We start from the raw sequence: 14,771 nt of genomic DNA, 5'->3' as shown, positions 1-14,771 counted from the left end.
CAGGGAAGAGTGAGCCAGCCCTTGCCGACCAACCAAGAACGAGGGGTTTGGCTTTGAGAGGGCGTGGAGAGAACGTTCGCGTAGGCTCGAGGGTGTGGCCTATATAACCCGTCCCACAACGCCCCAGAGGGAGGTGGTGAGAGGGATGCGTCGGATACAACAGCTGGAACGATCGGAGCTTGGAGCACAGCAGCTTGAACGATCGGAGCTTGGAGCACAGCAGCTTGAATGATCGGAGCTTGGAGCACAGCAGCTTGAATGCCGCAGCATTGAGCTTTAACGGCGGCTGCTCACGTCAAGCACACACCGACCGGACCTGCATCCTTCCCGCCCGGAGATCCCACCTCATCCGTCCAGCCATCCACCTCCTGCCATTCGTTCCTGCTTTCATCCATCGTGTGAGTCAGCCCGTTTGTCCGTCTTTCATGTCGTCTTGGGGTTTATTAAGTAAGCTTGTATAGTTAAGTTAATATTTGCGCTGTGTCTCCTTGCTTCTTTCTGTCCAGTTATTTTCTTATCCTTCCTCCTCCTTGGTTCTTTTTACGATTTGTATATAATTAATAATAAAGCCTGTTATTCCCTACTTCTTCTCCTTCTTCTTCTTCATGCTCGTTCGGTCGTTTTAGAGGTTTCCAAATTGAATACCTGTGGCATGATTTGGCCAACGGTAAGGATCAGGTCAGTCCTTGTTAATAGTTCGTGCCGCGGTTGCTAAACCGCTCAGCAATTACCATCTGTCCGGGGAGGCGAACGGGGTTGCGCACCCGCCTTTCCGGAGGGGGCTGTGCAGCGTCAGGGACAACGTCGGTCAGTCATAGACGAGGGGATTAATCCCCCCTCGATAAGGGGAACAGAGGCCGACGTTGGGTTCCGTAACAATATTAAAGATCGTTTTTAAAAATCTCATCCATCACCAATATGGCCTTGTACACTGCAACAAGCCAACATTGAGTCGCGGTTTAGAAGATGGACGTTTTATTGATCAACATAGAACACAGTGTCAATCGGCCTCGTACTGCATAGCTATATCAGCACAGTCTTCTTCACCCGAATCCTGTCCGTCCTACATGCCAGGCCCTCTCATGCTAAATATTGATATATATCATGGTTCCTTGAAGTGTTATGAAGGCGATTTGTGTTTTCAATGTTCAAGTACATAATTCAATTTCAATGAAAGTATAAAAGGTGCAAAATAAAAAATATTCCAGGTTTTACCACCATTTTATCCAGTGGCTATTGCACCACCTTATCATTCTAACATGTTACAAGAAGGGACATTCTTGGGGAAAATACCAGGGACATAGAAATGGCCCCTCTATATGGTATGTGCCATGTGGCAAAGTATAGAAAAAAAGGACATTCCATAGCTTGTAGAAAATGCCAAACAATAGAAAAGAAGGGACATTCAAAAAAAATTGTGTGCATGCTGGACTACCCTTGTGTTCTGAGGAGGAACCAAGTAATGCTCAAGGATAGTTCATATAAAGGGGCACCCTACATCTGGCAAACGAAATACATTTAGTTCTTCATGCAGCTGTATGAATCAAATTGGCACCCCTTTATTGGTCTAATGGATAAGGCATCAGACTGCGAAGCTGGGGATTGTGGGGGTTGAATCCCATCCGGGTTGAATATTTTTTTCTTCTTTCTTTTTCAAATCTTTTATATCGTCATGAATAGAGTCTTGTACGATGAGCAAAATGCAATTTGTTCGTATTTAAAACGTATTAATTCTTAAACCTGATTTTCAGCATCAATATGAGTATTGTACACAGTGGGGTAGTGCCAAATTTTGAGGTACTGGAGCCCTGCAAAAATGTGTCAGCCATGACATCACCAGATCTTATCGACGTCACATCAAATTTGAACGTGACACAAACCATTTGAGTCCCCAAAATGAGTGATAAATGCAATATGTATCTTTTGCCATGATAAATAAATGACACACCAATTTTAACACACACATGCACACACACAAACAAATGCACATACACACACAAACATACAAACACACAGACACATACACATTTAGATACATACACATACACACAATACATACATGCACACATACACATACACATACATATACACATATATACACGTACACACACACACACACACACACACACACACACACACACACACACACACACACTCTCCTTTTTAATGAAAAGTCACCCTTTTGTTCCGACAAAACCATGTATTTCAAGAAACAGAGAAGTTTTATTCATTTATTTAGTCCGATGTGGTAAGGGCTTGTAGGATTGTCGACAGGTATACCCACTCGCCTTTAAGCTGTCTAGTGTGGGCCCACGGATGCACGTTTAGCTGGCTGTCTGGTCTGCTTGCATTAATTCTTGGGAAACTGCCAGGGGAAGAGAAAAGGCCGCTTTATATGACAGGTATGTGCCATGTGGCAAACTACAGAAAAGAAGGGACATTCTTGGGAAAAATGCCAATTTCATTCACACAGCTGCATGAAGAAGTAAATATATATTATTTGCCAGATTAGGACGCCCCTTTGTATGAACATTCCAAGAGCATTACTTGTTATAATGTCATGCAAATTCTGATCGTTTCAATGACCTGATCTAACATGTTATATTGTCATGCATAATCTGATTATTTCAATGACCTGATGTAACATGTTATTCCTTTAAATGACCTGATTGAACATGTTATATTGTCACGCATAATCTTATCCTTTGAATGACCTGATATAACATGTTTTGTAATGCTTAATCGGATCCTTTCAATGACCTGATCTAACATGTTATAATGTCATGCATAATCCGATCCTTTCAATCAACTGATCAAACTTGTTATTATTATCATGCATAATCTGATTCTTTCAATGACCTGATCTAACATGTTATAATGTCATGCATAATCTGATCCTTTCAATGACATGATCTAACATGTTATAATGTCATGCATAATCTGATCCTTTCAATGACCTGATCTAATATGTTATATTGTCAAGCATGACCTCATCCTTTCAAAGACCTGATCTAATATGTTATGTTGTCATGCATAATGTGATCCTTTCAATGACTTGATCTAACATGTTATAATGCCATGCATAATCTGATCCTTTCAATGACCCGATAAAACACGTTATATTGTCATGCATAATGTGATCTTTTCAATGACCTAATCTAATATGTTATGTTGTCATGCATAATTCGATCCTCTCAATGAACTGTTGTAACATGTTGAATTGTCATGCATAATCTGATCCTTTCAATGATGTGATCTAATATGTTATATTGTCATGCATGACCTCATCCTTTCAAAGACCTGATCTAATATGTTATGTTGTCATGCATAATGTGATCCTTTCAATGACGATCTAACATGTTATAATGCCATGCATAATCTGATCCTATTAATGACCTGATCTAATATGTCATATTGTGATGCATAATCTCATCCTTTCAATGACATAATCTAACATGTTATAATGCCATGCATGGTCTGATCCTTTCAATGACCTGATCTAACATGTTATATTGTCATGCGTGGTCTGATCCTGATCTCATCCTTTCAATGACCTGATCTGACATGTTGAATTGTCATGCATAATCTCATCCTTTCAATGACCGGATCTAACATGTTATATTGTCATGCATAATTCGATCCTTTCAATGACCTGATCTAACATGTTGAATTGTCATGCATAATCTGATCCTTTCAATGAACTGATCTGACATGTTGAATTGTCATGCATGGTCTGATCCTTTCAATGACCTGATCTAACATGTCATAATGTAATGTAGAATCTGATCCATTCAATGAACTTATCTGACATGTTGAATTGTCATGCATGGTCTGATCCTTTCAATGACCTGATCTAACATGTTATATTGTCATGCATAATCTGATCCTTTCAATGACCTGATCTAATATGTCATATTGTCATGCATAATCTCATCCTTTCAATGACATAATCAAACATGTTATAATGCCATGCATGGTCTGATCCTTTCAATGACCTGATCTAACATGTTATATTGTCATGCATGCTCTGATCCTTTCAATGACCTGATCTAACATGTTGTACTGTCATGCGTAATCTGATCCTTTCAATTATCTGATCTAACATGTTATAATGCCATGCATAATCTGATCCTTTCAATGACCTGATCTAACATGTTATATTGTCATGCATAATCTGATCCTTTCAATGACTTGAACAAACATGTTATATTGTCATGCATAATGTGATCCTTTCAATGACTTGATTGAACATGTTATCATGCCATACATAATCTGATCCTTTCAATGACCTGATCTAACATGTTATAATATCATGCATAATCTGATCCTTTCAATGACCTGATCTAACATGTTATAATGCCATGCATAATCTGATCCTTTCAATGACATGATCTAACATGTTATAATGTCATGCATAATCTGATCCTTTCAATGACCTGATCTAATATGTTATATTGTCAAGCATGACCTCATCCTTTCAAAGACCTGATCTAATATGTTATGTTGTCATGCATAATCTGATCCTTTCAATGACCTGATCTAACATGTTATAATGCCATGCATAATCTGATCCTTTCAATGACCCGATCAAACATGTTATATTGTCATGCATAATGTGGTCTTTTCAATGACCTGATCTAATATGTTATGTTGTCATGCATAATTCGATCCTCTCAATGAACTGTTGTAACATGTTGAATTGTCATTCATAATCTGATCCTTTCAATGACGTGATCTAATATGTTATATTGTCATGCATGACCTCATCCTTTCAAAGACCTGATCTAATATGTTATGTTGTCATGCATAATGTGATCCTTTCAATGACGATCTAACATGTTATAATGCCATGCATAATCTGATCCTATTAATGACCTGATCTAATACGTCATATTGTGATGCATAATCTCATCCTTTCAATGACATAATCTAACATGTTATAATGCCATGCATGGTCTGATCCTTTCAATGACCTGATCTAACATGTTATATTGTCATGCGTGGTCTGATCCTGATCTCATCCTTTCAATGACCTGATCTGACATGTTGAATTGTCATGCATAATCTCATCCTTTCAAAGACCGGATCTAACATGTTATATTGTCATGCATAATTCGATCCTTTCAATGACCTGATCTAACATGTTGAATTGTCATGCATAATCTGATCCTTTCAATGACCTGATCTAACATGTTATATTGTCATGCATGCTCTGATCCTTTCAATGACCTGATCTAACATGTTGTACTGTCATGCGTAATCTGATCCTTTCAATTATCTGATCTAACATGTTATAATGCCATGCATAATCTGATCCTTTCAATGACCTGATCTAACATGTTATAATGTCATGCATAATCTGATCCTTTCAATGAACTGATCTAACAGGATGAATTGTCATGCATAATCCGATCCTTTCAATCAACTGATCAAACTTGTTAATGTTATTATTATCATGCATAATCTGATCGTTTCAATGACCTGATCTAACTTGTTATAACTTATATTGTCATGCATAACCTGATCCTTTCAATGACTTGATCTAACATGTTATAATGTCATGCATAATCTGATCCTTTCAATGACCTGATCCAACGTGTCATAATGTCATGCATAATCTGATCTTTTCAATGAACCGATCTAACATGTTGAATTGTCATGCATGCTCTGATCCTTTCAATGACTTTATCCAACATGCTATGTCATGCTTAATCGGATCCTTTCAATGACCTTATCTAACATGGCATAATGCAATGCATGGTCTGACCTTTGCAATGCAAAGATCAATGACCTTTCAATGACCTAATCTAACATGTTATATTGTCATGCATAATCCGATCCTTTCAATTAACTGACCTAGCTTGTTATATTTATCATGCATAATCTGATCCTTTCAATGACCTGATCTAATATGTTATGTTGTCATGCATAACTCGATCCTTACAATGAACTGATCTAAAATGTTGAATTGTCATGCATAATTTGATCCTTTCAATGACCTGATCGAACATGTTATATTGTCATGCATAATGTGATCCTTTTAATGACTTGATCTAACATGTTATAATGCCATGCATAATCTGATCCCTTCAATCACCTGATCTTACATGTTATATTGTCATGCATAATCTGATCCTTTCAATGACCTAATCTAACATGTCATAATGCCATGCATGGTCTGATCCTTTCAATGACCAGTTCTAATATGTCATAATGTCATGCATAATCTGATCCTTTCAATGAACTGATCTAACATGTTATATTGTCATGCATAATCTGATCTTTTCAATGAACCCATCTAACATGTTTTATTGTCATGCATAATCTGCTCCTTTCAATGACCCAATCTAACATGTTATAATGGCATGCATAATCTTATCATTTAAATGACCTGATGTTCCATGTTATTCCTTTCAATGACATGATCTAACATGTTATATTGTCATGCATCATCTGATCCTTTCAATAACCTAATCTAACATGTTATTATGTCATGCATGGTGTGATCCTTTCAATGACCTGATCTAACATGTTATAATGTCATGCATAATCTGATCCTTTCAATGACCTGATCTAACATGTTATATTGTCATGCATAATCCGATCCTTTCAATGAACCGATCTAACATGTTATATTGTCATGCATAATCGGATCCTTTCAATGACCTGATCTCACATGTTTTCATGGAATTCATACTCTTATCCTTTAAATGAACTGATGTAACATGTTATTCCTTTAAATTACCTGATCTAACATGTCGCAATGGCATCCACGGTCTGATCGTTTCAATGACCTGATCTAACATGTTATCATGGCATGCGTAATCTGATCATCTCCATGACCTGATCTAACATGTCATATTGTCATGCATAATCTCATATGTTCAATGACCTGATCTAACATGTTAGAATATCATGCATAGTCTAATCCTTTCAATGACCCGATCTGACATGTTATATTGCCATGCACAATCTCATCCTTTCAATGAACTGATCTAACATGTTATATTGTCATGCATGGTCTGATCCTTTCAATGACCTGATCTAACATGTTATATTGTCATGCATAATATGATCCTTTCAATGAACCGATCTGACATGTTGTACTGTCATGCATAATCTGATCCTTTCAATGACCTGAGCTGACATGTTATGATGTCAGACATGGACTGATCCTTTCAATGACCTGATCCAACGTGTCATAACGTCATGCATAATCTGATCCTTTCAATGAACCGATCTAACATGTTGAATTGTCATGCATGATCTGATCCTTTCAATGACCTGATCTAACATGTTATACTGTCATGCATAATCTGATCCTTTCAATTATATCTGATCTGACATGTTATTATGGCATGCATGGACTGATCGTTTCAATGACCCGATCTAACATGTTATAATACAACAAGCAACAACAGGCATTTTAAGGCCATTTTCCCTGCTTGAGTGAGGGTTGGCGTTGCAGGCCCCATGACAATCTTCTCCATTTTACCCTATTTTCTAAATCTCCCCTTGTTAACCTTGCCCGCATTTCTTCTACCACCACATTTAGCCAAGTCTTTCTCGGTCGTCCCCGTCCCCTACTTCTAGTCTAGTAGGAAGACTAGGTCCCCCTGCACCCCCCGGAGATATACTTCTAATCAGTGTTTCTAGATTGGAAAAAGTGTGTAGAAAATGACTAGCTATGGCCCCAAGCTGAAAAAATGTCCCACATACCATTTTTATGCAAATTACTGCTGCCATTATCAAAAAAACGATTTTTGACATATCTCAGCCAATATTGCAGATAATTGAAAAATGAAGGTGTCTAGACCCATGTTTTGAAGGGCATAGATCATGATAGAACTATTCATAACATGATTACATGTGTCTATGGTATACTAGTATGCTAATTAGTGCTTTATTTACAAAATAATCACAGTTTTACGAAATAATAGACTCATATTAAGGTCCGTCTACACAGACGTTAACACAAAGTTTTATTTTTCTAAATATTACAACTGTCAAAATAGTCCTAGCACTCAATGTGACCACTCTTCTCTTGCTTGTTTTAGATAAACATCATTAGCATTAGTGATTCTACACTGAGTCAGTCATCATCATTTTCATCGAAATCGTCAGAGTCAAACTCTTCTTCTCCTTCCTCTTCCTCCTCCTCTTCGTGCTCTCCTGTGTTCAGAAGATCCACCAGTGAGGTTGGTAGGATGGGACCACTGGACCACATTGGTTTCAACAGTCCTTCATCAGTCCTTATCCATCCTTGCTCCTCATAAGGTTTTGGCTTTTCGATGATAGGTTGATCGGCTCTTTTGTACAATGCTACGCGGTGGTTCACACGCTGGATGTGCGGCTTCAGGGCAGACTGGCATGGAGGAAGGCGAGCCAGATCAACCTTGGACTTGGATGTGAGGGTCTTGTCCTCTCCCACCATTTTTCGTAGCAGCTTGGCACGGACAATGTCCACTGATGACTCGCGACTCTGGCCGTACATCACACAGGTGAATTTTTCTAACTGCCTCTCCACCTCAGGGTTGGCATCCCAGTTGTCACCCAGTTCACCGAATGCCCTGTGAAACCTGGGATTCTTCTCCAGCTTTTTCAAGGGCCCGACTTTTCCCTTCCCTTTGAAGGCACTGGTGCAGTCTTCTCCGCTGAACACATAGTACCCCAGGAGAGTGGCACAGTAGTCCTCTCCCAGGGATTCTGCCAGCTCAGAGACGTTGACAAGTTGGCGATGCTTCCCTGACCCTGTATCCAGGTACACCGTCAGCTTGATGTTGTGGGCATGGTGGAGCAGGATCAGGAGGATGTCTGTGTCCGGTGTTCTGACTACAGCGTTCTTGTATCCGATGGTAGCAGCATGATGGAGGTACAGAACCACCCTGGTATCAGTCTCTTCCTGGTTGCTGTAGATCGTGGGGAGTTCACGTACCTCGACCTGAAACACAAAAAGGCACCGCATTTCAATCACCAGTCACTGCCAGTTTCAGATCTAGACAAACATCACAGGTAATCACCTTTTTTTCAGGAAAAATTACAAATTGAATCGCCATTCACGAAGGGCTTTCAATTTTACCTTGCCATTCGTTGAGGCAAGTTGGTGGGCCTTCCCCTCCACGATCAGCACAGCCATCTCTGTTCTCTCCAGCCTGGTAGCTGCCTCTTGTCCACTCCACAAGACTCTTGTCCACTCCGCTTTCCAGGCGCCTGATGAAGTCAGCTTTCGCAGCTTTCCCCACAGCTTCTGCTTGTAACACATCCATCTCAACATCCATGGGGACGGGAGCACCAGAGGCCAGGCAGTAGAGTTTGTCCTTATCAATGATGGTGAACGGATTGGTGAAGTTCTTGATAGTAGTTAGGGTGTCCAAGCCTGTGTAGTATTGTGGTGAGCTGTTTGCTTCGGAACAGGTGCCTTACAGTCACACAGAGGAGAATGTGCTTTGGTAACTTCCATTTTCCATCTGACACTGCACGGCACAGATCTTGTCCAATGGAGAAGACCAGACGCTTCACCTTTTCTGTCTCGATGCCCTCCTTGCCAGTCATTAGCACGCTGAGAAAGCGGACAAGGTCTGGAGGTAGGATGTCTTCAGGATTGAGCTCCATGTCTTCAGCTGTTGGTGGCCATGGTTGGTCTTTACACTCTCTGAAAGCCTGTAGAATACCCTGGCGAAGTTGGAGGGCAACATTTTGGTTCTTGTTTGTGCTTCCGAGTGTGAATGCTCGTGCGAGAGCATTGGAAACTGTTATGTTTGAGCTGTGCACAAGCCAGAAAGAAATGACATCACATTTGTCATGATCAACCTTCGTGAAGTGGATATGCTCCTTGATTGGGTCATTCTGTAGGCGTTTCAGTAGTTTCTCTGACCGATAATTTGAGTTCTCATATCCATTCAGTTTCAGTTCCTCGACATAGAGCAAGCGCAAGGAAGAAAGCTGTAGAACTTTATTCTGCTGGATGACCTGGGTTTGAATGTGTTCCAGTACTGAGTTGAATGCCTTTTCATGGGCGGCTGACATGCAAGCCTGCTCCTTTGGTGCTTCGGCTCTGTGAATCGCACGCTCATAGTTGTAGAATGCTGTGCGGAAAGCTTTAAAACATGACGGATGGTGTTTGGCCTCACATGCAAAGAGGTCTTTGTTTTTCACCTTTCGATGGAGTCGATAGAGACCCATTTTCTCAGCCCGTGTTTCGATTTGCTCCCATGCATTTTCTTTGTTTTTAAAGGATGGGAAGGTTGTAGGCCTCTCAGTATTGCGATGAGCATCTTTGGTCTCAACTTTCTCACAAAATATACACTCTGGCGGGAAGATGGGTTCAGCAGAACCTCCTGGTTTACGAGGAGAGTGATGCCATGATGAGGTTGATGGCCCTGGTTCTGTATCATCTCCCAGACGATGAAAGTGGCGGACAAAGTGCTTATAACACTTGCTGTGATATCCTACTCTTTCTAGGTCATCAGGAAGAGTTGCCGGGATCTGATCACATACTGATTGCATACGACATGGGGAGTCATGCGGTTGGTTGAGACGTCTATCCCGGATCTTTTGAAGCAGTTGCAGTTTTTCTGAAGCAGATCCTTTAATTTTACGGAGGGGCGTGAAATCCCCATGATCAGACATGGATGGTACATGAAGGATGCATGTAGGAGGAGAGCTTTGGGCTGCAGGTTCTACACTCCGTTTTCTTTTGGGCATGCTTGCTGTCGATGTCTACCATCACTGTTAAATGACAAATAAGAAATCACGAATGATGTTAAAAGTGCCTGTGAAAGGAGGCTCTGAGTTTTCAGTGAGGTAACAGAGGTTCTGAGTCATGTTCTACACTAGGGTACTTTTTAGCTGACTAAACCATGTTTAGTGGCATCAAAAGTGCTAATAGCTAAAACATCTAAATTCTTCCACACTAACGTTAGCTATCTAGGCCAATGAAACATTGTGCTAAGTTACTGTAGCTAGCTCAGCTGTCGTGCCTCTTTCTGGTTCAATTCATATACAGAAGTCAACAGATATGTCTCATGTTTGGCATTAACAAAAGTTTAAGTTACACCGACATTAGGAACATACTGTACATAGATGAGGCTAGCTTTAACGTTAGCTAACATGGTGCTAGCTGGCTCAGCTGTTATTCTGCCTGTTTATGATTTCATGCAGAAACTGAAGTCAAGAGTGTGAGTAACATTATAGTTAGCATCTTACCTGGCTAGATTGGAGGATGAATACCAAGAACAACACACAGATGGAATGGAAGACTGAACTTTCAACTGAGGTATTCAATAACATCAACGTTACCAATTGATACGAGCGCGCGACATTACCAATTGATACGAGCGCGCGAGCGCGCATGTTACATGGATGGAAATGTAAAATGGCAGCTATAGCAGCACTAATTTGGATCTCTAGTCTGTCATTTCTGCACTGTGATTGGATAACATAAAAAAATATGTTTGGGAGTTAACAGCAGGAGTTGGTAGATTTTACGTGGGCTGGGTGAGAAACCTTTAAATAAGCAAGTGAAAATCTCTCGCAATACAAAGTCAATGGTGGGAAGAAAAGTTGAGTGGTACCAATGTTACTGCCAATGTCCCGCCCCTATGCAAGACTCAGGAGCATCTTGTTGACATTTAACCTTGAAAATACCTGGGTTTAGACCCCTTATGTACCATGTTAAGTTATCTGCAGTATTAACGTATCCTTATCATTTGTAAAACTGATTATTTTGTAATTACAGCATTAATATGCATACTAGTATACCATAGACACATGTAATCATGTTATGAATAGTTCTATCATGATCTATGCCCTTCAAAACATGGGTCTAGACACCTTCATTTTTCAATTATCTGCAATATTGGCTGAGATATGTCAAAAATCGTTTTTTTGATAATGGCAGCAGTAATTTGCATAAAAATGGTATGTGGGACATTTTTACAGCTTGGGGCCATAGCTAGTCATTTTCTACACATTTTTTCCAATCTAGAAACACTGATTAGAAGTATATCTCCTGGGGGTGCAGGGGGACCTAGTCTTCCTACTAGACTATTCCTCCTAAATTCATTTCCATCACTCTTCTCAACCTGTCATTTTCGTCCTTCCTCAACACATGACCAAACCATCTCAACCTGTTTCTCTTCACAAGCTCCATTCCGATCATCTATCGCAACATGTTATAATATCATGCATAATTGGATCCTTTCAATGACCTGATGTAACATGTCATATTGTCATGCACAATCTGATCCTATAAATGACCTGATCTAATATGTTATAATGGCATGCACGGTCTGATCATTTCAAGGACCTGATCTAACATGTTATAATGCCATGCATAATCTCATCCTTTCAATGACCTGATCTAACATATCATAATGTCATGCTTAATCGGATCCTTTCAATGACCTGATCTAACATGTTATATTGCCATGCATTGTCTGATTCTTTCAATGACCTGAACTAACATGTTATGTTGTCATGCATAATCTGATCCTTTCAATGAAGTGATCTAACATGTTGAATTGTCATGCATACTCTGATCCTTTCAATGACCTAATCTAACATGTCATAATGCCATGCATGGTCTGATGCTTTCAATGACCAGTTCTGACATGTCATAATGTCATGCATAATCTGATCCTTTCAATAAACTGATCTAACTTGTCATATTGTCATGCATAATCGGATCCTTTCAATGACCCGTTCTAACATGTTATAATGGCATGCATAATCTGATCCTTTCAATGAACCAAATCTAACATGTTGAATTGCCATGCATAATCTGATCCTTTCAATGACCTGATCGAACATGTTATATTGTCACGCATAATTCGATCCTTTCAATGAACAGATCTGACATGTTGAAATGTCATGCATGGTCTGATCCTTTCAATGACCTGATCAAAGATGTTTTGTCATGCTTAATCGGATCCTTTCAATGACCTGATCTAACATGTTGTATTGCCATGCATGGTCTGATCCTTTCAATGACCTGATCGAACATGTCATATTGTCATACGTAATCTGATCCTTTCAATGACCCGATCTAACATGTTATAATGGCATGCATAATCTGATCCTTTCAATGACCTGATCCAACATGTTATAATGTCATGCATAATCTGATCCTTTCAATGAACTGATCTAACATGTTATATTGTCATGCATAATCTGATCCTTTCAAAGAACCAAATCTAACATGTTGAATTGTCATGCATAATCTCATCCTTTCAATGACCTGATCTAATATGTCATGTTGTCATGCATAATCTGATCCTTTCAAAGAACCAAATCTAACATGTTGAATTGTCATGCACAATCTGATCCTTTCAATGACCGGATCTAACATGTTATATTGTCATGCATGGTCTGATCCTGATCTCATCCTTTCAATGACCTGATCTAACATGTTGAATTGTCATGCATAATCTCATCCTTTCAATGACCGGATCTAACATGTTATATTGTCATGCATAATTCGATCCTTTCAATGAACTGATCGAACATGTTGAATTGTCATGCATAATCTGATCCTTTAAAAGACCTGATCGAACATGTTATAATGTCATGCATAATCTGATCCTTTCAATTACCTGATCTAACATGTCATATTGTCATGCATAATCTGATCCTTTCAATGAACCAAATCTAACATGTTGAATTGTCCGGCATAATCTGATCCTTTCAATGACCTGATCTAACATGTTATATTGTCACGCATAATTCGATCCTTTCAATGACCTGATCTAACATGTTATATTACCATGCATGGTCTGATCCTTTCAATGACCTGATCGAACATGTCATATTGTCATGCGCAATGTGATCCTTTCAATGACCTGATCTAATGTCATATTCTCATGCATAATCTCATCCTTTCAATGACATAATCTAACATGTTATAATGCCATGCATGGTCTGATCCTTTCAATGAAAAGATCTAACATGTTATATTGTCCTGCATGGTCTGATCCTGATCTCATCCTTTCAATGACCTGATCTAACATGTTGAATTATCATGCATAATCTCATCCTTTCAATGACCAGATCTAACATGTTATATTGTCATGCATAATTCGATCCTTTCAATGAACTGATCTAACATGTTGAATTGTCATGCACAATCTAATCCTTTCAATGGCCTGATCTAACATGTTATAATGTCATACATGGTCTGATCCTTTCAATGACCTGATCTAACATGTCATAATGTCATGCATAATCTGATCCTTTCAATGAACTGATCTGACATGTTGAATTGTCATGCATAATCCGATCCTTTCAATGAACTGATCTAACATGTCATAATGTCATGCATAATCTGATCCTTTCAATGACCTGATCTATTATGTCATATTGTCATGCATAATCTCATCCTTTCCATGACATAATCAAACATGTTATAATGCCATGCATGGTCTGATGCTTTCAATGACCAGTTCTAACATGTCAAAATGTCATGCATAATCTGATCCTTTCAATGAACTGATCTAACATCTTATAATGGCATGCACGGTCTGATCATTTCAATGACCTGATCGAACATGTTATATTGTCATGCATAATGTGATCCTTTCAATCACCTTATCTAACATGTTATATTGTCATGCATAATTCAATCCTTTCAATGAACTGAACTAACATGTTGATTTGTCATGCATAATCTGATCGTTTCAATGACCTGACCTAACATGTTATAATGTCATGCATGGTCTGATCCTTTCAATTACCTGATCTAACGTGTCATAATGTCATGCACAATCTGATCCTTT

The 14,771-nt window shown here is 39.2% G+C and overlaps 2 protein-coding genes across 4 annotated transcripts in view; both read right to left on the bottom strand.

Moving 5' to 3' along the window:
• The window catches only part of LOC137416663 (uncharacterized), a 209,070-nt gene that overhangs the window by 57,749 nt on the left and 136,550 nt on the right, over window positions 1–14,771 (bottom strand). The window contains exon 2 of one of the 3 annotated variants that reach the window (XM_078770321.1): window positions 2,289–2,365. The exons of the other annotated variants lie outside the window; for them this stretch is intronic. The gene's annotated coding sequence lies outside the window, so the exon portion shown is untranslated. The remainder of the gene's footprint in view (window positions 1–2,288; window positions 2,366–14,771) is intronic. 3 annotated transcript variants of the gene reach the window in all.
• Window positions 7,954–9,164, bottom strand: LOC144889855 (uncharacterized). The gene is made up of 2 exons (XM_078771061.1): window positions 9,080–9,164; window positions 7,954–8,941 (listed from the first exon to the last, which is right to left on the bottom strand). Exons 1-2 carry the CDS (start codon window positions 9,134–9,136, stop codon window positions 8,093–8,095), a joined length of 906 nt encoding a protein of 301 aa, XP_078627187.1. The 5' UTR covers window positions 9,137–9,164; the 3' UTR covers window positions 7,954–8,092.

Source organism: Myxine glutinosa, chromosome 1 (assembly GCF_964187855.1).
Source record: "Myxine glutinosa chromosome 1, kmMyxGlut1.1, whole genome shotgun sequence".
NCBI classification, from domain to species: Eukaryota; Metazoa; Chordata; class Myxini; order Myxiniformes; family Myxinidae; genus Myxine; species Myxine glutinosa.
The sequence above is the reverse complement of the archived record's forward strand: the minus strand, read 5'-3'. Positions and strand labels throughout refer to the sequence as shown.